We start from the raw sequence: 9,555 nt of genomic DNA, 5'->3' as shown, positions 1-9,555 counted from the left end.
GTCTCTGGGAATCAATGCTTCCATCTTTGTTATCACTCAGGGCACTGACTCCAATGGAGGGAATTCTGGGCTGGTCAGTGGATATGCTCAGCCCTCTCTGAACCCAACCGGTGTCTCCATGAGCTGGGGAATTAGAAAGCTATCTGCCATATGCCCAACCACTCCTACGGAAAACAAGCTCAAGGTGCGCTATTCTATGTCTTTTTGCTTTTAGTCAGAGAGGAAGCTCACGTCCCCACCACCACCATCACCACCCACCGCAAATACACACATTCATTCCCTCCTCAAGAGACAGGAGGCCTAGGTTTCCTCCAGACCCAGGAAGGGCTGCTTTTCCCCCTCCTTCCACCACCAGCCCCTGCCCTGAAAGAGGTAATAGTCCCTTTTTTCTACCTCACCGCCCTGCCCCCCAGCAGGCACCTGCTGGCCAGGGAAGGAAGAGTCGACAGGGTGCCTAAGGTAGGTCTTCTCCAACCTCAAGGATAGCCCTGGCCCAGCTGATGTCTGCTGCAGACCTGCCTGCCTCGGGAGAGGCCGGGTGGAATTCGAGTGGAAATTCAGCTTACTGCCCAAAACTTACTGAGCGCAAGGAACCGAAGGCAGCTAGGCCTCAGATAACGATATCCATCTCTGCCTCCTCGGAAAGAAATCTTCCCAAGAACCAGACTCAGGATTTTCAGAAGGATCCAACCTCTCTCTGGCAGGCAAAACATCCCCTCTAAGTGGGCATCTGACATCGATCGGCTGGAGTTCCTCTAGCCAAGTAGACCTCACCCTTCCCAAGATGACAGCCTACCCATCCTGCATGGCATCAGGGGTACAACGAAGACTAAGGCGGCAAGAACAGATGACTTCCTGTTACGCTGGCCATTTTCATACCCCTTCCTTTTAACAGCTCTCCAAATACAGAAGCGCATGTTGGGTCCAAGTGAAACCACCTCTGCTCCCAGTCCCCTGTGACTGAGCCCCCCACCACCCTGGAAGCTCCTCTCTGAGCCTGCAATGGTTCATCATACCCACCCCAGATAGGTGTTACGAGGCTAGGGCTTCAGGTCAATTTCCTGTGGGAAAAAAAAACAAGCCTGGCGGGACTTCCCCGGCGGTCCAGTGGTTAAGACTCCACGCTTCCAGTGCAGGGGGAGCGGGTTTGATCCCTGGTCAGGGAAGTAAGATCCCACATGCCAGGTGGCGCGGCCAAAAAAAAAAAAAAAGCCTAGAAGCACCCAAATAAAAGAACACACTCAAATCCAAGTTTGCTGGAGTGCCACGTGCCACATCCCCCTCTTCACCATTTCAGCACCCCAAACGTTACCCAAAGGAATTAAGACCACAGGCTAGGCAGAGAAGACAGTAAGCCCCCGTGCCTCACTCTGAAGAACCTTCGAGGCTGCAAGGGCAGGTAAGGCTGGACCCTTGTCAACAACCAACAACAGGGCAGATAATACAAATACAGGCTGCTTTGCAATAAACCTCTACCCACCCCCTCAAAGCTCAGCAGACTTCCAGCCTCAGCTAAAGGAACCAGCCATTGGTTTAGCTGTTAAGGATGAGAGATCAACCAATGCCCTCCCTCCTCCTCCCAGCACCTACATCGTCTACAAAGGACAAGCCTACAGGCAGACTAAAACCACAAACCAAGCAAAACCAGTTTCACCATCAATTTCTTGAAAAAATGGGTTTATTGATTTTTAAACTGCAAATAGTCGTTACAAAAAGTTTTTTTTTCTTTTAAATAAATTCACACAAAGAAAGAGAAATAGAAAGCGACGGTAGTGACCAGCAAGAGGAATAATAATTACATTCATCTTAATGTGTGTGTGCCAGTTCTGTTTGCATTAACATTGGAAAACTCCAAAACCTGGAATCCAGAACGTCAAATCTGCAATCGGAATGTCTAGAGATGGGCACGTGAAGTCAAAGGGTTTCTTTTTTTTTTTCCCTTTTAGAAGCTATACATTAAAAGTTGTTTTCCTTCTGTACTGTCACAGAACTTTTACATACATTCTCAGTCCTAGTTGTGAAAGGCCAAAAGAGAAAGAAACTCAATTTGCAGTCCAACACAAAGGGGGGAAATTTCTAAAATAAATAATCCAACAGTTTTTTGCATTTTTTTAAATTAATTTTTCATTTTTTTAAAATAAAATAACCAAAAAAAGTGTAAAGTTACAAAAAATGTCGTTGAAGAATAATATATTAAAACTGTGGAAAAAAAGGAAAAAGACACGTCACAAAATTTTAAGATTAATATGAAGATCATAATTTAACATAAAAGAATATATTCTATGGATTTGTCATCCCGATAAATATGAACAAAATTAACAAAAAAAAGCATAGTTTGGCAATAAATACGTTTTGATAAGTTAAATAAGCTTTTTTATATTGATGTGCAGTGACAAGCAAAATTTTTGCTCTCCAATTTCTGAAGTTATATGAAGTTTAAAACCCAGGGAAAAAAGCATGGCGTGAGTGCTCTAAGGACAGACCTACGGTATTCTAGAGCAAAACCCATTAACGCTACTTCTACAGGAAATCGTTTTACACAGATATTGTATGTGGAATGAATACCATTAACTGCTCACCCCTTACATGTTTTTAAGCTTTTCTCTCATTTTTTTGTTGTTTTTTTTTAAGATGTCACATACGAACTGGGGAACTTTAGCACCAAAATCAAGTCTCTCATAGTCCATCTAGCTTCCCCTTCCTCCCCACTTAAAACAAAAGAAAAAAAATTAAATCACAAAGTCCCACTTATGTCACAATCTTCATCCGCTTTTGCAGTCTTCCTTCCTGCAGACCTACACGAACCCAGGCAAGATTAGTCAACAGAGGTTCAGGTCGGGAAGAAAAAGGTTTTGAATGTCAAGCTAGGTTTCCCCAAAAACCCAAGTCTGGCAACAACTCTCCCAAGGCAGGGGCGGGGGGCGGGGGTTACTGGGGAGAGGGGAGAAGGAAGTGTGTGGGAGACTGGAATCAGGAAAGGTGCAGTTGTGTTGCCAGTGGAGGGAGCTGCTGGTTCTTCTAAGTCCCCCCTCCCCCTTCCCCTGGGCAGAGGCTCAGGGAGGCCCACGGGTGCCCTCTGGCGCTGAAGAGGTAATGTAGTCACAGTGACAAAGTTAGATCACAAGGCACTAAGTTGCTTCTGTAAACCGTTACTGCTTTTTCTTTTGTGATTTGGCACTTAAGGCTTAAGCTGGAAAAAAAACGCATCTACTGACAAATATGGGACTTGTCTGTTATGCATGGTAAGTGGGCTATAAAATTGAGGTGGGGGGGGTTCTAGCCAGAAGAAGCTATTGACAAATTGACTTGTCCTTATGTTGGGGGGGAGGGGCATTTAAAGAGGGGGGAGGGAGGGGGCATTCCAAGGTCCTGGGGGAAAGGGGTTGAGCTTAACCTTGTTAATGTAGGGGTTTGTCAGGAATCGATGGGTAGGGAGGGAAGGGTAGGGGATGTGGGTGCAGGGTCGGGGCGGGGGGTGGATAGGTTGGGGGGCGGCCCTCTCTACCCTGGTTTAGTCATCTGAGATGGAAAGTCTGCTGAAAATGGGCAGGCGTCTTGAGTTGTCCAAAGTGGGGGAGTCTGAGCCACTGTGGCTGCTGCTGGAGCTGCTCAGGTAGCCCTCCTGGTCCGAGAGAGAATCCTGAGGGCTGGGGGGAGAGTCAAACATGTGAGGGGACTCAGACATGGGCCGAAAGAGGAAGGTGGTTGGGGAGCCACCCCCGGGCAGCCCCATGCTAGGGGCAAAGAGGCTCGCCAGCTCCTGACTGGAGAAGGCGAAGGGGTTATTGGTGCCATCGGGCAGGGTGGGCGAGCCCAGGAGGTCATCGGCGCTCAGGATGGGGGGTGGGGTGATGGACGTGGGGCTGTCCAGCAGCCCCGTGGCAGCGGCGGTGGCAGCGGCACTGGGAAACCCAGCAAAGCTAAAGCTATGCTGGAGGCGGGGACGGTCAGCAGAGAGGTCCCGGGCCCCGGCCAGGGCACGGCGCTCCTCAGCGTTGTGGATGAAGTGGCAGCGGGGCCCATACGGGCAGAAGCCGATGGTGTGGAAGGTACGGCACAGCTCCGTCTTGTACTTGGGGTGGCGGGTCAGGCTTCGGAGCTCGTGGATGCCGTGCGCGAACTGGCACTTGTCGCCGTACTTACAGGCTCCGTTCTCCTCGAAGGGACGGCACAGCTCCGTCTTGTAGCGGCTGGAGTTGACCTGGCCGCTCCCCGGCTGCTTCTGGGTGGGCAGCAGCCGCTCGCCCCCTTCTGAGAAGGAGCGGTCTCGGAAGCGGCTGTCCCGAGAGCTCAGAGCTGGAGCTGGCTCGCCCTTGAGGCTGCTGAGGAGCTGGTTCTGGTGGAACTTGGAGCTGGGCAGGGTGACCGAGTGCCTTCGGGGGAAGCCCCCACCGGCAGGGGTGCCCACCGCCTTCCTGTCCAGCAGGCAGCCCCCGGCACCGGGAGGACTGTAGTTGAGCATCTTGTTACCCTGGAGGAGAGAGAGACAAGAGAGACGGCGGTTAGTTGACAAAGGCCATCCGCCAGGCCCAGAAGGGTACCCACTAAGGGCAGCCCCCTCCACGATCAGAAATGCTCCGTCTCGAAGGAACCCACCATCCCCACCTCTGCCCTGGCAAACCCCTCACCCTCTTTCTCCCATTCAACCAGCCGAGAGGGTTTACTCTGGCCCCAGGCATAAGAAGCCACAAAATTCCTGGCCTGTGTGAAAAATTGTTTTACACATGCACCTACTCCACGCCGATCCCTGGAATGCACCCTCATATCCTGTCCCCAAAGCTACCACTTTCATCCATGAAATCCAACTTCTTCACCTCCCAAATAGATCCCTGTGTTGAAAATATCTCACACAACTCACAAACTCTCCTTTCCCACACTCAGGAGACTAGGAGCTAGGTCTCCTTTTAATCAGTCCCTGCCTAATTAGTTGCCACCCTCCCCCCAAACCTGGCTTTAGACTCTCAACTTCCTCCTTCGGAAGCATTCCATTCCTTTGGCAACAGATTTCCAGACTGCCTTTGCTTTACCTTGCTGATGGGAGGGGAGAGGGAGGGGCAGGAAGAGAAATCCCGGATTGGTGGGGGGGGGGGGTTGGCAGGGAGAGGGGATGTGATTCCCGAATACAAAACTCATTGCCCCGTGCTCCCAGAAGAGGTGCCTTCTACAATGATCTCTCCCACCAGTCACCGCCCACCCCACCCCCTCCACTGGGAAGATGCCTTTGCAGTTAGTCTCCGGGCTGCAAGAGCACGCTTGGATAAGAGCGCCAGTGTTTAATCTTTAACGCAAAGCTGCAGGTGGGAAGGAAAAGGAAAGCACCAAATCCCCCCAGCCTCCTCCCAGTCAATAATGGATTTGGGGGAGGGGGGCAGAGGCACCAAAGGCAGGTCTCTGTTCCAACGGGACCCTATTCACCTGCCCAAACTGTACCCAAGATTTGGAAAGGGTGTGAGCAGGGGACCTGGGAGTTGGCTCCCAGCCCATGTGGGTGTCATTGTGTGATTTCTAAAGTTGGTCCCTTAGGATCAGCTGCGGGGGATCTGGAATCTGTAACAGCAACCACCCCACAGAGCGGATTACAGGAACCAAGTAGAGAGCCTGTTCCCAACAATGAGGTTCATTTAAAAAGTCCTGCGGGGGGAGGGAGCCAGAGAAAGAGAAATAGATCAAAGAGCGGGAGAGCCAGGAAGAGAAGGAAGACGTGCCGGGAGAGTTCAGGCAGCCGCCAGGGCAACTGAAGTTTGGGAATGCGCAGGTAGGGAAGGAAGCTGAAATTCAAACTTTTTTGATGTTGCTCTTCAGCTCCAGGGTATCCCTGCACCCCAACCCTGCAGCCCTGGGGCCCTGGCAGCTGCACGGACTGGAGAAGCAAGCTGGGAAAAGAGAGCAACATGACCCGACGTGTTTAAAAGAAGGCAAAACACTTCAGCAATTAAAAGTAGCCTAGCAGCTTCTCTCTTTCAAATTGGGGAGAGGGGGCGAAAAACTTTGAACATCCACATGCTTCTGTTATGTACGCTTAAACGGCACTCCTGGAATATTCCGGATTTAAAACTTGCTTTTTTCCACACCAGCTGGCAAACTACCCGCCTTGAGGGCCTCATTAAATCCTTCCTCGCCGAGACCCTTGAGCTCAGACCGGCATTTTGTAGTCGTGTCCCCCCATCCCCTCCATATCGGAGTCGCGGTCCCTCGGAAAACAGGTAAGCGGGTGAACCCGAGTCCCACTCTCACCCCAAAGTCTGCAGCACGGTCGGCTATAACAGAGGAAGCCTGGCTGAGCTGGGACGAACTGAAGTCCCATTGCAAACTCGCTTGGCAACATCCTTTGAACCACAACTCTTGGCCTTTTCTCGCAGATTCCCAGCCTCTCCAGAACAGAAAAGGAAATCTACCAGCAAAACGTCATCCCGAGACTCACTTCCCCAAGGGACCCACAGTCCGGCAATGGGGCTGGAGAGACTCGAACCCCTCCCGGCAGCGGCGACACCCCGCACACAGGGAAACCGAGCAGACTCGCGACACCCGGCTCAAGAGCAGCACATTATGGACGAAAGAATCACCGAAAAATTGCCCCAATCCTGCCTGGTCAATGCCCCGCGCCCCCCAGGCAGCCCCACGCAAACTTCGCCCCCCAAAACTCTGGTCTCCAGATTCCCATGTAATCCCCGCCAGGAACTGTTGAAACTCAAAGGGTGGGGAGCAGAGAGTCAAATTCCTTCAAACTGAGGGGGGAAAATGGGGCGGAATAAACAACCATCTCGCCTCTCCTCCTCTCCCCCTTGCGTTCCCAGACCTAAACTTTCGGGGATTCTTTTTGAAGACAAAAGAAAAAAGAAAAAGACTTTCAAAAGCAAACGCCCCGCCCCACTTTACCTTGCATAAAACTTCGCTCAAGTCGAAGATGGTGGCAGACACGAGGGTGGTGGTCATCCTGGGCGCTCGCACGGGGCAGGGACAAGGATCTGGTGTGCCGTGAAGGTCCCGGTGCGGGGAAGGCGCAGCCTCCGGCTCTCCGGTCTGGAGTCCCACACGCCTGCTCCCGGCGCCCCTCGCCTTTCTGACTCTCCCGGGCTGCGGCGCGCGAAGCCCAATTTATATAAGTTTCAGATTTGGTGGGCCGGAGGGGGAGGAGGAGCTTTAAACTTATTTAAATGAGGAAGAGGAGGAAAAAAAGTTGATTGACACTGAAGTTGAATCAGCCCTGCGGTCAAACTCTGGGAAAAAAAAAAAAAAAGAAACTTTCGAAAGGAAGAAGGGGGAGGGGAGACGAGGAAAGAAGGCGAATTAAAAAAAAAAAAACCCACTGAGAGCCGCGCACAACTTTTTTTTTCTTAAAGAGGAAAAGTTTCGAGTCCGCTCGCTTGGCTACCCCTCGCTGCAGGCGCCCTTCTCTGGGGCCGCGCGCCCCGCAGGGGGGGAGGGGCGCCCCCTTTTGTCAGCCTGCGAGCGCGGCTCTGTGACATCACTCATTCCACCCTCTTCGGGGTTCTGGTTGTTGTGTTGTTGTTTTTTTGTCGGGCAGAAAGGCGGGCTCGACTTTCTCTTTTTACAAGCGGGAGCAGAAGCCCGTCCTTAGCGCCGGGGCTGCAGTTCCCATCTTGAGCTGATCTCCCTGGAAACTTCTCCAAGTTGCCGCACAACTTAACTCTTTTCCCGAGTTCTTTTCCGCACTCGGCTCCCCTCGGCAAACCCCAAGGGGAGAGGAGATTGGAAATAAGAGGCGCACAAAGCGTTCAAGCCAAGGGTTTTGTTTTTTTCAGGGGCGGAGGTGGGGGTTGGGGGAGGAGGATTAGGGAGACTTCCCCCCCACCCCCAGGAGGACCCGGGCTGGCGCGGGCGAGCACCAAGCGGTTTAGCGCGCCGCACGCGTCTCCACTCGCGCTCGCTTTGCAGCGGACACTCTCCGAGTGTGGGCAGGAGCAGGGGTGGGAGAGCGTCGCGAAGAAGACCACCGTCCGGGCGGATTGTTTGGGTGTTTGTTTAATTTTTACTGGAGTATAGTTGCCGGGTTGTTTTAACAGGCCTCGTTGTGGTATTTATTTCACGCATCAATCTTTAAATATTTTTATAAAGAAAACCTAAATCCTCATGAACGCCCCTAATCCCCACCCCCCCCGGAAAAAACACCCAGCAACGCACGACTTTCCCCGCGCGCTCCGAACCATGGGCCGCGCCGAAACTTCCCCCACCAACACACACACACGCACACCCCCTAGATGCCAGAACAATGAAAAAAAGTTACTTTGCTAAGAATGTAGGTAAAGAGATGGGGGGAGGCAACACTTCAACTTACTGTTGCTTCTCCCCCGCCCGCACGGGAACGGAACATATGGCTTGTCACACTGCGCTGTTTTGGCGGGATGGGGGGAGGGGGGTGTGGGATCCTCGAAACCGAAAGGCCCTGAATTATCACTCTTTTGAAAACTGGAAAGAATATATTTATTTACTGTTAGGTTCGGATGCCCCTCCACCCACCCAAATAAAAAACTGTTAACGTGTCCCCCACCGCCCCCTCGGTCTCCGCCGGAGTGCTGGAGTCAAGACCGAGGTGGAAACCGCGGCGCTGCGTTTCTTTCCCGTTTCCCCGCGTGCCCGGCCGCCTCCTCGGCCCTCGCACGTTTCTTCCCAGCACTCGAGGCCGCCGGGTCTGTTATGAAACCCTGTGCACTGAGTGGCTAAGAGCGGGTTCCATTGCGATGTAATTAGGTCACCCCATTATGAGCACGTTTCTTTGAAGAGGTAGGGGCGGGCCCAGCAGAGCGCTGGAGTCGCACTCTCACCACCCCCACCCCCCACACACACACATATTTTTACTGCATTTCTTATTTATTTGTCGTTAAATTTGGCCGGGCAAACCCGGAAACCTTCCAAATCACAACCGTTTTTAGGAACCTGTTGTTTTTCACCTTCGCGAAACACACAGCTTTGGCTGCAGCCACAAACCTATGTGATCCCCAGTCCGTCTGCTTTAATTTGTCCCCTCTGGCTTAAATTGATGGCCCCCATTTTTAACCCGGCTGCTGCCCCTTGCTTTTCTTCTTTTGCTGTCCAGCTGCCTGTTGCTTCCCTCTCCCTGTTCCCATTTTTCAGCTTTTCTTGAAATCTGGCAAGCGCCAGAAGGAGAAATAACTTCCATCCACCTTAATTTAAATCATTCAAATGTAGGTTTCTTTCTTAAAGGGCAGTTTGCTCACTCCCTTCCCCGCTTCGAGAAGGAGGGGTTGGGGGAGCGGTTTTGTGCAGTTTCTTAGTGATGAGGTAATGAGTTCCAGATTTCAGGACAGAGTAGGGTGCGCGTTAAAACCACAAGGTTTGTCTGCGTCCCGATGTGAAGCTATTTCGGTTTTTTGATTCCCCCACTCCCCAAGCAAAAAAAAAAAAAAAAAAAAAAAAAAGGCCCGTTGGTCTTTAACTCTGGAGGGTTCGCGAAGCTCTGCTGGGGGGGGACGAGAGAGGGGCGGAGAAGCGGGGGTGGAAAGCGAGGGGGAAAGGGTCCGGAGCGGGCGGGGCCCAGGGCGCGTCCCGACCCGCACCCGATGTCCCCCTCTCCGG

The 9,555-nt window shown here is 52.2% G+C and overlaps 1 protein-coding gene across 1 annotated transcript; it reads right to left on the bottom strand.

Annotated features, from left to right (window-relative positions):
• Positions 1 to 1,660: 1,660 nt before the first annotated feature.
• Positions 1,661 to 7,617, bottom strand: ZFP36L1 (ZFP36 ring finger protein like 1). The gene is made up of 2 exons (XM_082842694.1): positions 6,877 to 7,617; positions 1,661 to 4,471 (listed from the first exon to the last, which is right to left on the bottom strand). Exons 1-2 carry the CDS (start codon positions 6,931 to 6,933, stop codon positions 3,512 to 3,514), a joined length of 1,017 nt encoding a protein of 338 aa, XP_082698820.1. The 5' UTR covers positions 6,934 to 7,617; the 3' UTR covers positions 1,661 to 3,511.
• Positions 7,618 to 9,555: the final 1,938 nt, after the last annotated feature.

Source organism: Leucopleurus acutus (assembly GCF_964270905.1).
Source record: "Leucopleurus acutus genome assembly, chromosome: 1".
NCBI lineage: Eukaryota > Metazoa > Chordata > Mammalia > Artiodactyla > Delphinidae > Leucopleurus > Leucopleurus acutus.
Note: the sequence above shows the minus strand (reverse complement) of the source record. Positions and strands in the feature narration are given on the sequence as shown.

Bases quoted from the DNA above. Each gene is read 5' to 3' on its own strand.
- ZFP36L1 (XM_082842694.1), bottom strand. From the start codon at position 6,933: ATGACCACCACCCTCGTGTCTGCCACCATCTTCGACTTGAGCGAAGTT. The intron at 4,472-6,876 runs GTAAAGTGGGGC...TCTCTCCTCCAG, and splicing joins TGAGCGAAGTTTTATGCAAG to GGTAACAAGATGCTCAACTA.